This window comes from Arabidopsis thaliana (assembly GCF_000001735.4).
Source record: "Arabidopsis thaliana chromosome 1 sequence".
Taxonomy (NCBI): Eukaryota; Viridiplantae; Streptophyta; class Magnoliopsida; order Brassicales; family Brassicaceae; genus Arabidopsis; species Arabidopsis thaliana.
This window is the reverse complement of record NC_003070.9, coordinates 21802838-21823117: the sequence shown is the minus strand read 5'-3', so window position 1 is coordinate 21823117 and position 20280 is coordinate 21802838. Positions and strand designations below refer to the sequence as shown.

The window sequence follows — 20280 nt, the reverse complement described above, 5'->3', positions numbered from 1 at the left end:
TTTTTATTAATGTTGATTATAAAAATCGAATTATATCGATTCAGGTGTACAAAGTTATTATAGAAACTTTTGGAATGCAAACTATTACGTAAGCAAAATATATTGAAACCGATAGACAAACTCTCTATGAGTGTCCACCTTGGCTTTGAGTTTAAGATTTTAGTTCGTGGATTCACGCTTACTTTTTTCAGTTCTTGGTAGACTTGAGCATCTCCGATACATTTTGGAAATTGCTCACTGTATCAACTTTAGAAACTTGCACCAGCCCTTCTCTGATGTTTCCCATCCTCCACATCCCTGATTTTCAAGTGATATTTAACCATCAGGCTAACTTTGAAACTTGGTTTTCTACTGTATACCCCTTTGCAGCCACATCCCATGTATTAATCTAATGCAACAACTAGATTCTTAAGTGAGGGATACTGAGAACTTTACATTTAACTGTACATAAATAATTAACATTTATATTTATTTTAGTCTAGGAAACATATCAAGTAAAGGGAATCTTATGAATTGATACAAGTGAAAATTGTAGGAAACTGTTAGAGGTTGCATAGTTCTAGAAGAATCTAGGTTGATCGATCCCCTTTCTTCTTCAGCATCTCCAGGTACGTTTTCATGATCTTCTTGTCTGATTCGTAATAGGCTTCCATTCTCTCCAAAGGTCTCATATCAAGATCAATGAAATGTACCTACCGAAAATGAAACAATTCAACAAAAGCAAAGATTTAATATCTAAAAATAAGAAAAAGAGATGAGACTAACGAAAGTGGGAGAGGATCCAGAGTAAGCGAGAACCAAATTCACAACTCCTTCGCTTCTATATGACCAATCAAGTGCATCTTTTGTTTCAAAAACAATCTCCTCCATCTGAACACAACACCCAACAACACAAAATATTAACAATTAGAACGTATTGTACACAGTGCTGATTGTACATAGCATCAAAACGTAAATCTTGAGCAATGACCAAATCGTAAACAAGGTAGGTAAACAAACTTCGATTTCTAAAACAATGTAACTAGCCAATATAAAAATGATTAAGAAATTGCAATAACTCAAAAAGAAGCTACTGCCTACTGCTATGTAGTTACAAATGGCATCGAAGAACTATAAATCTATAGTGTTAGGAATTTAACAGAAACTTACTAGACTTGGATGTGTTCAAGGAAATATGGTATAGTTGAAGAACTTTAGTTAAGAGTAGTCAGGCTTGGTTAAGCTAAGGCGGAACTTGTGAACTATGAGATGCCTCACGTCCCCATTATCACTCAATTCACCGTAAACAAAGACACATGCTAAGAATTAAGGGAAGAAAATAAAATGACTAACCTTTTGAATCTTGATGGCGCCAAGAACTCTCCTCTCGATCGTCGACGTTTAGGAAGAAGAGAGATGCTTTGATTTTATGATTATGAGGACTCTTCTTGGGTGAAGCATCTAAGTAACTCTCTGCGTCAACAACTCTCCATGTTTTCGTCTTTCTTTAAACAATAAACTCCTTTTGGAGTCATCGTGCTACCAAATTATTAATAAGGGTCTCTTATAATAATAATGTTATAGCTTGGAATATTTCTTATACTAACAATTTCAAGTACTATTGGGTTTTATGAAAAGACAACTACTTCTAATCTACCCATTTTTTAATTTTACCTTAATAGCTTTCTTAATTTCAATTTACCTGATTCGTTTCGTCTTCTTCCTCCAACTTGTCTATGATACATTTCTTGGAAATAATTGTAACCTTTACAAAATCAAATTCATATCTTTTAGATGATAAAACTAAGACCACTTCCAAGGATGTATTTTTTTTGTGGGGTCCAATAGTGTATTTTAAAGAGGGCTATTAACTTAATTAAAAACTATTAAAAATAAATTTAAACTGTAAATTAATTGAAAAACCGGTTCTGAAATAATAATTTAAAGATTCCCGGTCGTGACAGCGTTTGGTTAGTTGATGATTTTTTTGGTTGGTGAATTTTTAACAGAGTAATTGCTTTTAATATATTTATGATTTACAAATCTGTATTTTATATGTTTTTTCTTATCATATAGTATGTTTAAAATTTCATGTCATGCAATTGATTATTTTCTCTTCTGTTTTTCTGTTTCAGCAAAAAGTGTATTTCTGTTTCTTCGAATTCTTTTTCTTTATTTCTTTGCTTCCATGATTGTGATACTTTCTTCTTTGACTTTTTTTCTTTGTCTTTCTTTTTGTACATAAATGTAAAATATATTCAAACAAAAGCCTTTGTTGTTGTTGTTTGATAACTTCTTCCTCCTTTTTATTTTTCAAAAAAACAAATACAAAAGCCTTTGTTCCAAAGAATGCATCCTTATTTAGAGAGTTTTGAACTTAAAACAGAGTGACAGAGAGAGAAAAAGCAGAGCTTCTCTACTTGTTATGGCCGAGCTTGGAAGCAGATGTGGAGGCCATCATCAAGCTTCCTCGAATCAAGTTGTTACATAAATGAGATTCTATTTCTGACCGTTCTGTCTATGGTGGATATGAGTGGCCGTGGAAGATCTCCATTTCGCCTTTTATCAAAGATATTACTTCATTGATTTCAAATATGGTACACAAAGTTATTATAGAAAAACTGTTACATAAGCAACATATACTGAAGCTGATAGACAACATATCATGGGACGACATGTCACTCCCACAAACCAAGCAAGATCAGCTCTTGTGCCAATAATGGCAAATACAACACTACCAACATCACTTAAGGATGGTAAAGACTTCATATTATCCGTTTGGTCTCTTTGCTCTTCTTCTATGAGTGCTAAAGAAAAAAGTTCAAATTGTGTCTTCTGAGTTCCCTCAAAGCGTAGGACGTCTTTAGGGTGTATGCACCTTCCAACTGGTCACCCTTCTTCGCCATGGCCATGTAGAACCCGAAACAAAAATCTACATGGCTTGCGTTTTGGATGCACCACTGTTTGATCCAGGCAACAACCTTCTCCCTCGTGTCCAAGCTCTTGAGATGGGTCGTAGGTGCGTTGTTGACGGTGTTAATCTCCGTTGGTCTCCCAACTGGGAAGAATTCCAGATAGGCCAACATCTCATCTCATCAAGAGTCTCCCAGTTATATCACCTCCGACGCTCCTAAAGATATGCAACACCCTATGGTAGAATTCAACAGAAGGAATGTGTTGGACTTTGTAATATTCTTCTCCTCCTTCCGACAATCTCTCCTTCCATCTTTCTGATATCTTCAAATTCTTTAATGAATAGATAAATTGCAGCCCATCCGGAAGCTTCTTTAACTTTGGACAATCATCGATATAGAGAGTATGAAGAAAGGGCATAGAGCCTTGTTCTACTATCCACTCTTCCCATTCCTCTAGCCGATATATTGAAAGCTTCTGCAATTGAGGAAACCCACCGCCCGAGCAAACCATTATCCTCCCACTGAAAGTTCTAAACCCTAATTGAAGCTCTTTCAAGTAAACCAATCTCCCTAGAGTCGGCAATGGATCTTTCTCCAAACAACAAAAAAATAGAGATATGGATGTAAGGTGAGAAGGAAGGTGTTCATCAGGAAGCTGCTTTAATTTTCGACATACCTGAATATCGAGAGTACGAAGAAGTGGCATGGAGCTTTCTTCTACTTTCCAATCTTCCCATTCCTCTAGTTTCAGTAATGAAAGCCTTTGCAATTGAGGAAACCCACCGCTCGAGCAAACCATTTTCTTTCCACTGAAAGATTCAAACCCTAATTCAAGCTCTTTCAACTGTAGCAACTTCTCTAGAATCGGCATGGGATCCTCTTCCAACCGACAACTTTCTAGATATAAGGTTGTAAGGTGAGAAGGGAAGTGTTGTTCTGTAGAAAGCCTAGGCATATACAGTTTCAACCATAGCCTTTTGAGATGAACGAAATCAAATACGATTCCCGCTTCCTTCGTCCTCATCTCAGAACCGTGATCATATATTTCAAGTTTTTCCAGGTATTTCAATCCACCTATAGATGCAGCTAGAGTTTCTAGACTCGTCTCCTCAATTAATTTGATGTTGAGCGTGCTCAGCCTGACCATACCACAAAGATCCTCCAAGCTGCTATTCTCTGTTGAGAAATTCTCTAAAGTCTCCAATTTTACTAGATTACTCAATTCTAGTTTTGTCTTCCTCCCCATATCAGATGGTAACGCAAGGTATCTCAGTTCTTGCATCCCCATCAAGACATTGGGCACAAATGTAGATCTTCCGAATGAAGCTAAATTCAGATAGATCAACAACTTCAGATTTCCTAGTGAGTAAGGTATATGAGTTACCTCTGCATACTCTAAGCTCAAGTATCTTAAGTGGATGAGCTTTCCAATGCAAGAAGCTAACTTCCCTCCTTTAATCTTCACTTCAATAAGATCTAACACCCTCAGAAGTTCTAACCTTGTAAAGCTTGAACCTGCCAGGTTCCAACTTCCCAAGGTAACAACCACGAGAGCTCGAAGTTTTGGATTGTTTATATCTTTCTCAACATGTAAAGTAGTAGGATATTGGTAGACAAACCTGCGAGATGTGACAGTAGACTGCAAGTTTGCAGTTGAAGGGCGGCTACTGGTAATTTGTAGGAAGTTTTCTTCTTTAGCTTTTAACAAACAAACTTCTCTCATCATGTCATGCAAATGACAAGTTTCAAATCTCGAAGTCTTTACATCTCTTTCGGAAATGACCATATTCCTCCTCACCAGCTCCTCTATGTAGACATCTCCAACATCTCGAATGGTCTCTCCATCGTAATGCCTAGGTTGGAATATTCCTTCTGCAGCCCAGTAATATGACAAGTTCTCTACCTTTATCTCATAATCTTCTGGAAAATGGGCCAAGTAGAGGAAACAATGCTTCAAATAACTTGGCAATTCTTCAAAGCTTAGAGACAATACATTGTTACATGTATTGTTGTTGTCGTCATTAAAGTTAGTTCTTCCTCCCACGAGATGAGATCCAATATTCTCAGATAATCTTCTCCAATCATGCGATGTGTATTTTTCAGCTAACATACCTCCTAACACTCTGATGGCCAATGGTAACCCTCCACAGTGTTTGATCATTAGCTTACCCAACTCTTCCTTTTCCTCATCAATCTTAAATTCTGCACAACGTTATCAATATGTCAAAATCGTTTTACAAGTAGACTACAAAACCAAGATACTAACAAGCCAGAGATGCATTAAAAGTACCAGCTGCATCTTTCATAGGAAGTGCTATCCTCTGAAAAAGTGTCCAACTGTCTTCAGTGGTTAGGCATTCTGGTTTAAAGTTGATATATGATGTATTTCTACGCATGGCGACACTCTCATTTCGAGAAGTAAGCAACACTTTCCAACCTGCCAAAAACAAACACAAAGAGTTAGCTAGCTTATTGAGTAAGACCAGTGGCTAGTGTGTGTACCATAAGAGGTAACCTTTGGTCGGTGGAAATATTGGCTTGATTAGTTCCCAATCTTCTTTTTCCCATATGTCATCGAGGACAATTAATGACTTAGACGTTTCCAACAATCGAATTAGTTCACCTTGGAGTGTATCTTGTGTCATCTCCATGATTTTCTTTTCTTCCTCTTTGGGTTTGAGGTCCCTCAAGATCTTTTGCCATACATTCATTCGGGTAAAATCTTGTGAAACACACACCCATGAGAGCCCATCAAACTGATGTTTAACATCCTCATGGTTAAAAACCTGTTTAGCAAGTGTGGTTTTACCTAGACCACCCATACCGGTTATGGAAACCACTTGAACGTTTGCTTCGTCCACCAAATATCCAACCAATTTCTTAACATTTGCCTCCAACCCCACAAAATCGCTGTCGTCGTCCTTAGAAAATTTTTGTCGCATCTCCCTTTGTTTATCACCTTGAGGTTGCTTATACCCACCATCAACGATAGCTTGTTGCACTCCAAAACTCTGCATATCTCGGATCACCTTGGAGATCCTATTACTTAAGCCTCCGATACCTAATGCATATCTCCTCCGATCTGGAATAATGCAAGCAAGTCTTCTGATACTCTTCTTGATACCACTTGTTTTTCCCAGGTTTTGCTCAAGAACAAATGTTTCGATTGTATCCTCTCCATCATAGATAATTTCCTTGATCTCTTCAACACAGTTTTTCACCACCGCACTTGTATGTTTCTTTGCATTTGCATCTTTCAGAAAAGAGCTTAACATGTTTAGATCCCTTTTTAGTTCAGTTACTTGATCTTCGACTCCCTGAAATAGCTCGCATTCTTGACTCAGTAGGTTCCACAGGTTTTGTATACCAAACGAAATAAGTTCCCCAGCCATAATGCTTCCTGCTTAAGTAAGTAGTATATATGAAAATATGAATCAAGCTACGAAATATTGATGATCATGCATTATCATTAATAGTGATATCTAATCAGTTAGAAAAATATATTCAAGCTTTGTCTCTTGAGTCTTGACACACCTAGGTCTATCCAGGATATGGACAAAGTTTAACTGTTACTACTCGAAAGATTTAGAGAAACAAATAGAGATATCTTTCACCGTAAACAAAGAAATTTGCTAAGAAAATGGACTAACCTCTTGATGGTTCCAAGGAATCTCCTCAAGTAAGAAGAGATTTGATTGATACCGCTAGACTTCTTGGGACTCCTCTCGTCGTCTTTGGATAAGCACACGAAAGTCTCTGGTTCAGACTTTCCAACTTCTCGTGATGGATTTCTTAAAAGGACAACTTCTTTGTATCCACCCATTTCCTATCTTACTTAGTCTTAGTCCTCGAGTTTTTGTGGTCAACAAAATACACAAACAGTATAAAGGAAAGTTTCTAGAAGGAGAAACAGAGTATTGACAAATCAAAAAAAGGTATTATTTACATCAAGATAATATAATACAAAGAGTTTACGTCCTCATGTTAGCCCCGCGACGCGTTGGTAAATTTAATATAATAAAATATATAAATATATCTAGTTTTTAATTAATTAATATACTTAATTGAAGGAGTTAAAATTATGGTATAAAAAATAAAGATGGAAAAAATTCTTGTAAAATTGGAAAATTATTGTAGTAGTGAACTATTACCGTGTAATCTAAAACATAATATGATGTCAAAATTGAAAATTTGTTTTTGTAATTAGTTAAATGAATTACAATTATGCTAGAAAAAAATTCATCTCAAAATTGTAGTTTAATATAATAAAATATGACTAAAATCTCTATGAATAACCTTAAACTATGAATAATCTCAAAATTCTTATAAACAATTGTAGGCTTACAAAACAACGTTGTTTTCTTAACGGTGTGGGTGATTAGTTCAATTTCAAAACGCCTCTGATTTGGTATTGATTGTATAATTCCATTAATTTTGCCAATCCCATTAATTATGCCTGTTTTGTAATGATTTGATACGTATTAGTGTTTATGGGTTTTGTCTTTCTTTGATTCAATGTAAATTAAAATGTTACAATATAACAACTTGAAGAAAATATTAACACATGAATGCATATCATTGTATAAACTCGATGCTCATTATAGGCTCTATACCACGTCATCCATGTCATTTCTATCGAACTGTAGTCTTGGTTTAGTCTGGTTAATCTCTACTTGCTTCATTATAAAATAAGTAAGCCATTAAACATATGAAGCATAATAAGCAAAATATGACGTAAAATCATCCTAATGTCAATTATGAACACTTGCCTTGGGTTTAGAAGACAAATTACTTTATCTAAATTCATCAGTTGAATTACTTTTGGTCTTTTTTGTGAGATCTAAGAAAACTTTTTTGGTCTTAACTAAGAACTTATGTTTGAGTTTTTTACAACCAACTTTAAGTTTTTTATATGAGAAAGACATGAATTTTGATGAGTTTTTTTTTTTGTGGGACAAAACTTTTGGTAAATACTAAGGAGCTATTTTCCACAATTCTTTTGAAGAATTCTGATCAATCTCTAAAGCCTTTTCAAATCAAATCAGAGAAATAAAACTAAACTTTAAGTTTGTAAGTGTTACTAAATCGTTGTAATGTTGCACATATCCTCGAACAATTTTGTCTCTTTGATTTCCATTTCATTACTTCTCGCTTTGGTATTATCACATCCTTCTCCAAAAAGTTTCCTAATATCACTGCCATGATCTTGGATTACATCTAAGTGTAGAGTATGTTCGTCCCAAAAATTTGAATCAAACCCTACAAATAAAACAAAAACTAAAGACATAAGTTGGGATGAACAAAATAGATTTTATAAAATGAAAACGTCAAATAAATAGTAGACACTTATCATTGGTTCCAAAAACTTATTAGGACTGAGGACACTTCCTAGACAATAAAAACTTAGAGAGATAAATAATCATTGGATCGGAGCTTGAAATAACAATATTGTATGAAGAACAAATAAACTTCTGATACGTATAAGCTTTGATTTGAATAGTTGAATATCATACCTCATATGCGTGTATATAAACATGGTAACATGCATGCAACAAAAAACTGAGCTAACAAAAAAATGTGTATATCAAAATTATCAAGAAAGATAAATTAAACTACTATTAAAGATTCTCACGAAAAGTTGATGATTATTTGATGTATACACAGGGCCGTCATTGAGGACAGCAATATGAAGCAATGGTATGTGACTTCCAATTTTTTTACAGCAAAAATATTTGAAAATAGGCCTCAAAATTATTTAGTTTCAAAAGTCCCCAAAGTTTTATAATAACCCAAAAAAAAACAAATTGTTGCTTTGACCTCCAAATATTTTGGACGGGCCACTTGTATACGTTAACTAAACATCGTATGAATTCAATTCAACCCTTGAAACTTTGAAAATGGTAATAGACAGAAAATTTACCACTCGCAATGGTAATAAAATTTGTTGGAAAATTGACATTCCTTGTACTTCTATGTTTCCCTCTTTCTCTGTTTCTCACAGCTTCATTGTTAAAACGGAGAACTGTTAGTTCATATGATCAGCGAGAAGAACTCTACAAAACAAAAGATAAAACAAAACTAAAATCTTCCATGACATCCAAACGAACAAATGTTATCTCTTAAAATACCAAAACAAAACACAAGTTACGTAGATTATGTAGCGCCATAACTTTAACCAAACGAAAGAGTAAATTTTTTTATAAAAAAAATCAATCTTGATATAGTAAAGGTTTCACATTTATACTAATCTCAGAACATGTGATCTCTATAGTTTACGTGAAGAATTAATATTCATTCCAAGTGAAAGAAAAATATTATAATCTTGCGTGTTTCAACTATATCATCATATAACGGGTAACCAAAATAAATTTAGAAAATCATATCTTGTGAACATGTAAAACTAAAGAGTCTATGGTAAAACTGTTGAGGAAGTTTATCATTAAGTTTGATTTACTACACAACTGTTGAATGTCTTATGAACCTGAAATGATAATTTCTCATGTAACAATGTGAGAAAGCTAGTGTAAGTGAAACAAAATGATCACACTTACGTGACAATGTGAGAAGGATATTGTAACTATAACCGACCTCACATTGAAACAACTATACTTGTCTCGCAAATAAGATGATAACATCAATACTCTTTGATTTTACCTCATCCACGTTCACTATATAAATCATATATATGAAAGTTGGTCAACTCTCTCCATATGAATGACACATCATCACACAAGAAAATCACATTTGTCATTCAATATTTTTTAAATTAAAAAATTAATAAAATTAAATAAGTAAATTAAATGTATCATCATTCCTACTCTTAATTGAATTAAAAGACGATCATTTCTCTAATATTGATATATGCAATGCTAGAAGATTCAAAAGTGTTGACTTAAATGACATTCAATCATGCGAATACTTTTGAGATTTTGTTGAGTTGATGTCAATCCAAACTTTAACATGAGCTTATCACAATTTGTTGAAGTACATAAAACAAGAAATTGGTTTATTCATAATCGAGTTAGGCAAATTTTAAACCACACAAGTAACATAATTACACATATTTGTATCAAAATATCATATATTGTTATTATATGTATTCATGATAGTGAAAATATATTAAAATCAGATTCAGATTCACAATGTATTCATAATTACACATAATTACCTCCTTTACCTTGCAAGAGACGGATTCAAACAATGATGAGGAATGATAAAGTTCGTAAGGCGGTCATGAGGCTTTGCAATCTACTCAGTGAGCGTTATGCAAAACATCTAAAGACGGAATCAGATTCTGTTGAGCATCGTAAAGATGAAGGAAAATGGGATGACTTCAATGAAAAGAGTATAAGCCAAGCCTTTAATAATGTTCTTGAGCTCAAGAAGATGGGTAAACTGATGCCCTCTCAACGGACGAGACCTGAAATTCACACAGAGGACATTCAAACTGTTTCTATTGATCAAGTTAAAGATACATCGCGTCTTCATCAGATTTTTAAGCATGTAGATGAAAAGGACAATGGTTGTATACAAGTGCAGGAATCTCTGGTAGTGTCTACCGCTGTTGAACTGTTAAAGCTTGTGTTTCTAAGCATGCCTACTGCACCTAGTATGCCAAATTTACTGGAAGATACCTTACGACGATATTCCGAGGGTGACCTCTTCACCGCCTATAGCTACCTCCGAGACAAAAAGTTCTTGGTTGGTGGAAGTGATGGACAACCATTTGTGTTATCTCAGAATTTCTTGCATAGTATTTCAAAGTCACCATTCCCGGTTAATACTGGGAAAAGAGCTGCCAAGTTCTCAAGTTGGCTTGTCGAACACGAAAGAGAACTTATGGATGAGGGAGTCACTCTTACTTCAGATTTGCAATGTGGTGATGTTTTGAATTTCTTTTCATTGGTTGCTTCTGGTGAACTCTCTTTATCTGTATCTTTGCCTGAAGAAGGTGTTGGGGAGCCTGAACATCGAAGAGGTTTAAAACGTAGAGCTGAGGATGTAGAAGAATCTGAACTTGATAGTGCTAAGAAATTTAAGTTACTAGGTGAAGGTGAAATCAACGTCCGAAAGGAAAAGGGTTTCCCTGGTTTAGCAGTATCTGTTCATCGTGTAACTATACCAATAGCTAACGCAATAGAGTTGTTTAAGGATGATGACTCTTGGTCCGGTGAACTTCATTTCATGTCGGGAGAAACAAATAATGGCTGTGGTTCTGATGATATGAAAGAACTTTTGGACTCTAAGGATGCTACTGTGATACCAGGTAGTTTAGTTGATTCTCCTTGGCAAGCAATGGCTAGTGTTGCTAGTTGTATTATGTCCGGTTCTGCAGAGGAGCAACAGAGTTTAATCAGTCCCGAGGTTTTCGAAGCGGTTTCCAATGCCCTTCACAAGGCTGGTGACCAAGGTCTAAGCATTGAAGAAGTCCACTTTCTTATTAATATTCCAAGTAAGCATCCGGCTAACCTCTTCAACACGTTAGCATGTGCTCATGACTTCCTTCAGTTTTGTATTTTAAGTTTTAACCTCGGTTTATTCATGGGCAGGCCAAGAAACTTGTGACTGCATTGTAGAAGTACTTCAAACATTTGGAGTAGCTTTGAAGGTATGTCTTACCATCTCTTATCTTACTAGTACTCTTAAATTCTTGGACTATGAACTCTGTTTATGTTACATCTTTTTGACATGTAACTGTTAACAAGAGACGCTATCTTATTCAGGTAAATGGCTATGATAATTTCCGTCTTGTCCATTCGCTCTACCGATCAAAGTACTTCTTGACATTGGCGGATGGTGGAACTACCCAAAATGGTCAACAGTCTCAACCAGCGAACTACGTAGAAAAAGCTTTGGAGGAACATAGGTCAAACGATGTTGTCACCAGCGACTACAGTACTTCAAAAGACAAGCAAGTTCATGTTTCTGAGAACAGCGTTCACAAGGTCACGATTCTTAACATTCCTGAAATGGCTGAAACAAGCGGTTTGCAAGAGGAATCTACCAAAGCTCCATCTGTTACTTTTGGAACGAGCATCGAAGGCGAAACGAAGGAATCAACTTCTGTGAAGTCACAACCTATATTTCCATGGATAAACGCAGATGGATCAGTAAATAAAGTTGTATTCGATGGACTAGTTCGTCGCGTTCTTGGTACCGTGATGCAAAATCCCGGTATACCAGAGGTAAAATACTTCTCTAATCAGCTCGTACTGTCACAGTTTTGGGCTCTATGAAAATACTTATCCAAACATTTCATTTTTGTGACAGGAGGAAATCATAAACCAAATGGACGTACTAAATCCTCAGGTAATATACAATCTTTCTCATATAGTGAAACTGATCATAATCTTTTAAAGCTCTCTGATAACATTATATAAACTTTCAATCTCAGAGCTGTAGAAAGCTTCTGGAGTTGATGACACTAGATGGGTACATGAAAGTAAGGGAAATGGTGCAAACCAAATTTAGCGGTCCTCCGTCTTTGTTAACCGGTCTTCTCTTTACCGGTCATAGAAAAACGGAACTTATCAGCCGGAAACACTTCTTTGCCAACTCCAAGGGACTCTTTGCATTGTAATATAGTAAAAAGTAAAAAACTAGTAGGTAGTAATTATTTATTTTCTGAATTTTTTAATTCATGAAATGAAGTTTTTGTATATTGGAAAATTTGAAAATAGTGAGATAATAATAGCATCTCTTATATTGATGTATGATTTAAAATTAATTTTGAGGTATAAATAATTAATAGTGAGATAATTATTCTTTAGTTTATATTTTTATTGTATACATGGACACCGAACTTCATAAACAAATGATCCTTTTTTCTTTGGAATGTCAAACCATATCATTATATATCGAAGAACTAATTTTTATAAAGAAAAACAAATGCATTAGGTGACCTATGTTTAATGTTTTTGTCAGCCAAAAACTATAGGTAGGAGGATAGAGTAAACCCATACTGCTTTACCTATCAAGTAATTATGTAATATACAATAAATAAAAACAAAAACATGTGGTCTTAATAAATTCTTATACATGTGGCACATAATAGTAGAATCATGACTAATCTTACAAGTAACTATAGAGGGATGATTTTAGCGAGGAGACGAACACTAAGAATTACTGGAAATAGGATATTTGCGTTGCTTTTTTCTTTTTTTACGAAAATAGAATAATAAAATTTAATCTGTTTTGAAATAATAAATATAAAATAGTACTCGACAATTTTATTAATCACAATTTAAATATTGTCCTATATACTGAAGACTTATATATTTAACCACAGTTAAAAAAGTATTCAATGTTATAACAAACTATGGTTACATTACCTTACCAAAAAAACTAAGGTTACATTACTTGTTTTGGTGTAAATTCCAAACATAGATACGAAAGGACAATAAATTCTTTTGCTGTCGTTCCAACTCATCAAAGCAATAAATCACTAGAGATAGCATAAAACCTAACAACTATCATGCTCAGAGATAATTTTAGAAACCCAACAAACAGAAACAAGATATATAAGCATACACACATGTCTTCAAATTTGTAAAACAACAAGCCAATCTCCACCATAAAAGTAAACGAACCAAAGAAGACAATGAAGATTCAAATATTATTGTTCGCTTTGGTTTTAATCTTCGTGGAAGCTAATGCAGCGACGCAAGGAAAAAACACAACAATCCCAGCACTAATAGTTTTTGGAGATTCAATAATGGATACAGGAAATAACAATAATCTTCCCACTCTTCTAAAGTGTAACTTTCCTCCATATGGAAAAGATTATCCTGGAGGCTTCGCTACTGGAAGATTTTCTGATGGAAGAGTTCCTTCTGATCTTATTGGTAACCAATTGAATTGTTATTACATTTTTCTAAATTATGAATCATATATATTTATCTATATTCTGATAAATATGTTTAAAAATATTTCAGCGGAAAAGTTGGGATTGGCTAAGACATTACCAGCATATATGAATCCGTATTTGAAGCCAGAGGATCTTCTTAAAGGTGTAACATTTGCATCTGGAGGAACTGGTTATGATCCATTGACAGCAAAAATTATGGTACAATATATCTTATTTTTTTCTATCACGATCCTTAGTTTTTTTATGGGTAATTCTTTTTTCTTACATTTATGTTTATTTTTATAGTCAGTAATATCGGTGTGGGATCAACTCATAAATTTCAAAGAATATATATCAAAGATCAAGAGGCATTTCGGAGAAGAAAAAGCCAAAGATATCTTGGAACATAGTTTCTTTCTTGTGGTGTCTAGTAGCAATGACCTTGCTCACACTTATTTAGCTCAAACTCATCGATATGATCGTACCTCTTATGCCAATTTCTTGGCTGACTCTGCTGTCCATTTCGTGAGAGTAAGTACTTTATTGTAAATATATAGAATAATACAGAAACTAATCAATAATATATTGTTTTATCCACTAAATACTTTATCTTATCGATAATTGATAATTAGGAATTACATAAGCTTGGAGCTCGGAAAATAGGAGTGTTTAGTGCAGTCCCCGTCGGTTGTGTTCCACTCCAAAGAACAGTTTTTGGAGGTTTTTTTACAAGAGGATGTAATCAACCTCTAAACAACATGGCAAAACAATTTAACGCAAGACTTTCTCCAGCTTTAGATTCTTTAGATAAAGAGCTAGATGGTGTTATCCTTTACATTAATGTTTATGATACTCTTTTCGACATGATCCAACACCCTAAAAAATACGGTAAGTTCATCTAACATATTTATCTACATAGAAATTATTTATATTTTAATTTTATTATATATTTTAAACTATATTTTATTCAAATGATCTCGTTTTGTTTCAGGTTTTGAGGTAGCTGATAGAGGATGTTGCGGTAAAGGATTGCTTGCGATATCCTATTTGTGTAACTCATTGAACCCATTTACGTGTTCTAATTCTTCAGCATACATATTTTGGGATAGCTATCATCCATCTGAAAGAGCTTATCAAGTTATCGTCGACAATTTACTCGACAAATATTTGAGCAAAGTCTATTGATGTTGAACATCTGAATATTGTTTTTTTGTTCTTTTTATTCTCATTCTCTTATGTATACATTCATTACTCAATTTTTTAATGTACTATACTATATCTTTACTCATCAAATTATTAACTTTGAGACTCACTAATCAAAAAATTCTCACTACTCTTTTAAACACAAACACGTTAGATGTTAAAATTGGTTGTATTCGCCCTCATAACCAATTGGAAAGTGGCCTAAATAAGAGAATGATGCGACACTAAAAAGCCGAAGAAAATTCTAGCCATTTGAGAGATGATACAATGAGATTCAGCTTTAAAATGTATGACCTATTTATTACTGACAACAAACGAATTACATTTGTTTACGATCTTTGAGTTCACAATGGTTTGCATAAATGTCTAACAAATGTCTTGAGAATTTGTTTCACAAGACAAGCAAACCAATTGCACTCAATTTGCATAAAGTCTCTAAATAGTAAAACAATACGCACATAGTTCTTAAGATCACAAGATAAGCAAAGCAATTCCACTCAATTTGCATATCACGTACTATATTGGGTGTTATTGAATAAGTTATGTTATTGGGCCGGGCTTCTTGGTTTGTATCTCAACAAAACAATTATATCAACATTCGGCCCACAAGCCCATAATTCAGACTTTCGAAAACCCTAATCTTATGCTCACCTATATAAACTAAAACTTGTGAATCCGCTAGGGTTTACTTCATCGAAAATGGCGGAAAGAGGAGGAGAAAGCGGCGCAGAGCGTGGCGGTGACCGTGGTGACTTCGGGCGTGGATTCGGCGGTGGACGTGGAGGTGGCCGTGGCCGTGATCGTGGTCCAAGAGGCCGTGGAAGACGTGGAGGCCGTGCCTCGGAAGAAACGAAATGGGTTCCAGTGACCAAACTAGGTCGTCTAGTGGCTGACAATAAAATAACGAAGCTAGAGCAGATCTATCTTCATTCTCTCCCAGTAAAGGAGTACCAAATCATAGATCATCTTGTTGGTCCTACGTTGAAAGACGAGGTTATGAAGATCATGCCTGTTCAGAAACAAACCAGAGCTGGTCAAAGGACTAGATTCAAGGCCTTTGTTGTTGTTGGTGATGGAAATGGTCATGTTGGTTTGGGTGTCAAGTGTTCTAAGGAAGTTGCTACTGCCATTAGAGGAGCTATTATTCTTGCTAAGCTATCAGTGGTTCCGGTGAGGAGAGGTTATTGGGGGAATAAGATTGGGAAGCCACACACTGTGCCTTGTAAGGTTACTGGTAAATGTGGTTCTGTTACTGTGAGAATGGTTCCTGCTCCGAGAGGTTCTGGTATTGTTGCTGCTAGGGTTCCTAAGAAGGTTCTTCAGTTCGCTGGTATTGATGATGTCTTTACTTCTTCAAGAGGATCTACCAAAACCCTTGGAAACTTTGTCAAGGTTTGATTTTGATCCTTCTTTTTTGAAGCATTTGATAATGTTTAGCTGTAGAGTTCTTTGATTTAGCTCTGCTTTTAATGATTTGATTATCCCTTAATAGGGATTTAGTTCACATTTGCTTAGTAGTTGGTGATAAATGAAGCGTCTAAATGTAGCTGATTGCAATTTGTAGATGATCATAGATTTTGTTGATGATTTTCATCTCAAGTACTTAATTTGATGGATGTAGATGCTTCATAATTTGTGATAGATTGATATTCTTGATTTCTTTTTTGAACTCTTGGCATGATGTTGCTTGATTATCTTAACCATAGTGTTGATGTTGTTGGTGTTATGATACAGGCTACATTCGATTGCTTACAGAAGACATATGGGTTCCTTACACCAGAGTTCTGGAAAGAGACTAGATTCTCCAGATCGCCGTACCAAGAGCACACTGATTTCCTGTCGACTAAGGCTGTTTCTGCAACCAAGGTTATCACTGAGGGTGAAGACCAAGCTTAAGACCTTCATGAGATGAGTTTGGTTTATAGGTTTTGGTTATCGCAAATATTTATCTTTCCGGTCTTGTTTCTTGGTTGTCTTTTATCAGTTTTTGATATTGGAGTTTCAGTTACAAGGATAATCATAATTTAGTTATGTTTGGCTTTTGTTAGATATTTGCTTCCATGAAATGACATTTTGCAATAATGCATGTCTATTTCTAAGTTCTTGCAATTAATCAGTCTAACATGTATAAATTGTTCAAGGAACAATATCAATTATGAATGATCTAGTATAATAAGTGTTGATATCGACATTTCATCAGCAGTAAAAACAGAAGAACGAATTAATAAAGTCAAACAAATTCAGTAGAATGATATTTTTTCTCAACTTATTTTATAATAACCATTTTAAAAACAAACATAGTACATACATGTATTCCCCTTTCCTTGGATTTGTTAACATGATGCTTTAATGCTTAGATTGAGTCTTATGAATTGATACAAGTGAAAACAGTAGGAAATTGTTACGAAACATAAAATACTCTTATGAGATATGAAATCTGATTCTTATAGCTTTGTAGTTCTAGAAGCGCCGAGGTTGATCTCCTTTCTTCTTCTTGAGCATCTCCTGGTATGTTTTTGTGATCTTCTTGTCTGATTCGTGATAGGCTTCCATTCTCTTTAAAGGTCTCATATCAAGATCAATGAAGTGTATCTGCCGACGATGTAGACCTCAGTTTAATTATGAGAAAAAACAATTTAACAAAGGCAAAGATTCTTGTGAAAAAAAACATGTACCTTATACTCAAATTCTTGCTTTGTTGATTCAAGTTGAATGTTACCGTGGGAAGAGGATCTTGAGAGCCCAGTCTCTATTGGTCTAAAACTTATCATTACACTACAATCTATAGCAGTGGAAGATATTAGAAAATCCTTCAAAATATTTACTTTCTCATCCTGTGGCAATGAATGCATGGAACCAAACTGATTCGATAATTTACTACTTTCCAACTCTTGGCACGCTTTACATGGCTGGTCAACTAAGTCATAGTACGCGTGAATCGCTCCCTCGATGTTATATTTGTCAAGCTTTTGAACCTCAAGAAGCTGATCTAAAGCTCCAGATGCGTAAACAGTTTCTGCAACAAGCTCTATGAAAGCATTTGCACGTAGGCCGCAGTCATCTTCGGTTTTGAAGAAATCTTTGAGTGTATGCTCAAAAGCTAATTCAAGCTTTGAGGTTGTTTTGCATATACCACCACGGAAGCCTCCAAATACTAGAGAACCATTCAAGAACACTTGTAAACTGTTTTGAGGAGTCGAGTAGAGCGCTTTTATTGCTTTGTGTATTCTATCTTTGGATCCAGAGAAAAGGTCTAAGGGATCATATTCACTGATTTGTGATATCTGAAAAACATGGCTTTAATGTGTTAGCTTCCAAGTATGCTTGTGGTTTCGAAGGATGTAGGAGAAAAAGTACCTGGTTTTCCCTAAGCTTTAGAACTTGGTACATTTCGAAGCGACTTATACTCTTCTTGATAACATTTTCTTCCGCTATGAAACTTGAAGATGAAAGAAATCCACATTTGGGCTACTTCACCAAAGTAAATATATCAGCGAAGAAAAAAAGAATAAATTGGGAGCTAAAAAGAAAGAAAGGACAAGATAATGATCATGGACACCTTTATTTCAACAGTTAAGCATGGTTTATGATCCTCAACTTGACCTGAAAGCACATGAGGTTATTAAACCAAAAATCATCATCAATTTGGATTAACCAAGAGATAAAATACAAGCTCACATCAACTTTTACTTGCAGTCAAGTAGAACAGTGAAAAGAAAGAGCTTAATTCACGAATAGTTGATTACACAAAATTAATTTACCATGGGAGAAAATGGTCAAATCATCCATGAGAAGCGCGAAACTGCGGTTAGTATCCACACTGAGTGTATTAGCTCGCCAAGAATGACGCTGAGACGTCACTATCTTCTTAACAGACTCAAGAAACTCCTTTTCTACAGGAAGGCAAATCTACAACATTCCCAAATCATCAAAACTAAAAGGTCAAAAACCTTTAAAACATCCCAAATTAATGCAACTTGGAGATTCTTGTAACCGTTATAACGTGTTAATCATGACAAGGGAGACTTACTCCAGGAGTAACATATTTGTGACCCAACAAAGGTTTCATGACATGTTTGACAAACAAATAGTCCACAATCTCCTTGTTTTGGCAAGATACAAGATCCTTAATCTCTCCCCAAATAAGCTTTTCCTGGGTCGTAAGACAACTTCCACTTCGGTCTCTATTTTCATTCCTAGTGTTTCGTAATTTTTTTATCCTCATCACCTTTCCCAACTTCACATATTCCACAAAAGAGAAAAACAAACAAGATTGCAATCAATGTTATATACTTCTTCCTAACCCCAAAAACTAGAAATAATATATAATCTCATCTTTGGGATTGAGAAAGAGATGAGACTAACGAAAGTGGGAGATGATCCAGAGTAAGCGAGAACCAAATTAACAACTCCTTCGCTTCTATATGACCAATCAACTGCATCTTTTGTTTCAAAAACAATCTCTTCCATCTGAACACAACACCCAACAACACAAACTATTAACAAGAACGTATTGTACACAGTGCTGATTGTACATAGCATCAAAACGTAAATCTTGAGCAATGACCAAATCATAAACAAGCTAGGTAAACAAACTTCGATTTCTAAAACAATGTAGCTAGTTCGATATAAAAATGATTAAGAAATTGCAATAACACAAAAAGAAGCTACTGCTATGTAGTTACAAATGGCATCGAAAAAACTATAAATCTATAGTGTTAGGAATTTAACAGAATCTTACTAGACTTGCAGTTCAAGGAAATGTGGTATATATAGTTGAAGAACTTTAGTTAATAGTAGTCAGGCATGGTTAAGCTAAGGCAGAACTTGTGAACTATGAGATGCCTCACGTCCCCATTATCACTCAATTCACCGTAAACAAAGACACATGCTAAGAATTAAGGGAAAAAAATGACTAACCTTCTGAATCTTAATGGCGCCAAGAACTCTCCTCTCGTCGACGTTTAGGAAGAAGAGAGATGCTTTGATTTTATGAGGACTCTTCTTGGGTGAAGCATCTAAGTAACTCTCTGCGTCAACAACTCTCCATGTTTTCGTCTTTCTTTAAACAATAAACTCCTTTTGGAGTCATCGTGCTACCAAATTATTAATAAGGGTCTCTTATAATAATAATGTTATAGCTTGGAATATTTCTTATACTAACAATTTCAAGTACTATTGGGTTTTATGAAAAGACAACTACTTCTAATCTACCCATTTTTTAATTTTACCTTAATAGCTGTCTTAATTTCAATTTACCTGATTCGTTTCGTCTTCTTCCTCCAACTTGTCTATGATAACATTTCTCGGAAAATAATTGTAACCTTTACAAAATCA

The 20280-nt window shown here is 34.8% G+C and overlaps 6 protein-coding genes across 8 annotated transcripts; 3 read left to right on the top strand and 3 right to left on the bottom strand.

Annotated features, from left to right (window-relative positions):
• Nucleotides 1-404: 404 nt before the first annotated feature.
• On the bottom strand, nt 405-2094 carry AT1G59171 (Inositol-pentakisphosphate 2-kinase family protein; the record flags this gene model as incomplete). 2 transcript variants are annotated; one of them, NM_104636.3, is made up of 3 exons in its annotated part: nt 1333-2094; nt 766-870; nt 405-692 (listed from the first exon to the last, which is right to left on the bottom strand). In NM_104636.3, the coding sequence occupies exons 2-3, from the start codon at nt 868-870 to the stop codon at nt 570-572; spliced, it is 228 nt and encodes a 75-aa protein (NP_176152.1). In that variant the 5' UTR covers nt 1333-2094. The 2 variants fall into 2 exon arrangements, with proteins under 2 accessions (NP_176152.1, NP_001319270.1); NM_001333847.1 differs by lacking the exon at nt 1333-2094 and having other exon boundaries at nt 570-692; nt 766-919.
• Nucleotides 2095-2278: 184 nt separating this feature from the next.
• AT1G59124 (Disease resistance protein (CC-NBS-LRR class) family) lies at nt 2279-6784 on the bottom strand. Of its 2 annotated transcripts, NM_104635.3 has the most exons (5): nt 6545-6784; nt 5410-6294; nt 5185-5331; nt 3571-5096; nt 2279-3482 (listed from the first exon to the last, which is right to left on the bottom strand). In NM_104635.3, the coding sequence occupies exons 2-5, from the start codon at nt 6284-6286 to the stop codon at nt 3465-3467; spliced, it is 2568 nt and encodes an 855-aa protein (NP_176151.2). In that variant the 5' UTR covers nt 6287-6294; nt 6545-6784; the 3' UTR covers nt 2279-3464. The 2 variants fall into 2 exon arrangements, with proteins under 2 accessions (NP_176151.2, NP_001322914.1); NM_001333846.1 differs by having other exon boundaries at nt 2279-5096.
• A 3310-nt stretch (nt 6785-10094) lies between these two features.
• AT1G59077 (B-block-binding subunit of TFIIIC protein) lies at nt 10095-12474 on the top strand (the record flags this gene model as incomplete). Its single annotated transcript, NM_104634.1, has 5 exons — nt 10095-11346; nt 11444-11502; nt 11618-12079; nt 12165-12203; nt 12289-12474. 5 exons carry the CDS (start codon nt 10095-10097, stop codon nt 12472-12474), a joined length of 1998 nt encoding a protein of 665 aa, NP_176150.1.
• Nucleotides 12475-13368: 894 nt separating this feature from the next.
• On the top strand, nt 13369-15011 carry AT1G59030 (GDSL-like Lipase/Acylhydrolase superfamily protein). The gene is made up of 5 exons (NM_104633.3): nt 13369-13738; nt 13829-13959; nt 14047-14271; nt 14373-14628; nt 14732-15011. Exons 1-5 carry the CDS (start codon nt 13495-13497, stop codon nt 14923-14925), a joined length of 1050 nt encoding a protein of 349 aa, NP_564738.3. The 5' UTR covers nt 13369-13494; the 3' UTR covers nt 14926-15011.
• Nucleotides 15012-15621: 610 nt separating this feature from the next.
• On the top strand, nt 15622-17186 carry AT1G58983 (Ribosomal protein S5 family protein). The gene is made up of 2 exons (NM_104632.4): nt 15622-16335; nt 16678-17186. Exons 1-2 carry the CDS (start codon nt 15643-15645, stop codon nt 16837-16839), a joined length of 855 nt encoding a protein of 284 aa, NP_564737.1. The 5' UTR covers nt 15622-15642; the 3' UTR covers nt 16840-17186.
• Nucleotides 17187-17403: 217 nt separating this feature from the next.
• AT1G58936 (Inositol-pentakisphosphate 2-kinase family protein) lies at nt 17404-19518 on the bottom strand (the record flags this gene model as incomplete). The annotated part of the gene is made up of 7 exons (NM_104631.1): nt 17404-17535; nt 17619-18227; nt 18301-18411; nt 18503-18546; nt 18705-18852; nt 18974-19180; nt 19309-19518. 7 exons carry the CDS (start codon nt 19516-19518, stop codon nt 17404-17406), a joined length of 1461 nt encoding a protein of 486 aa, NP_564736.1.
• Nucleotides 19519-20280: the final 762 nt, after the last annotated feature.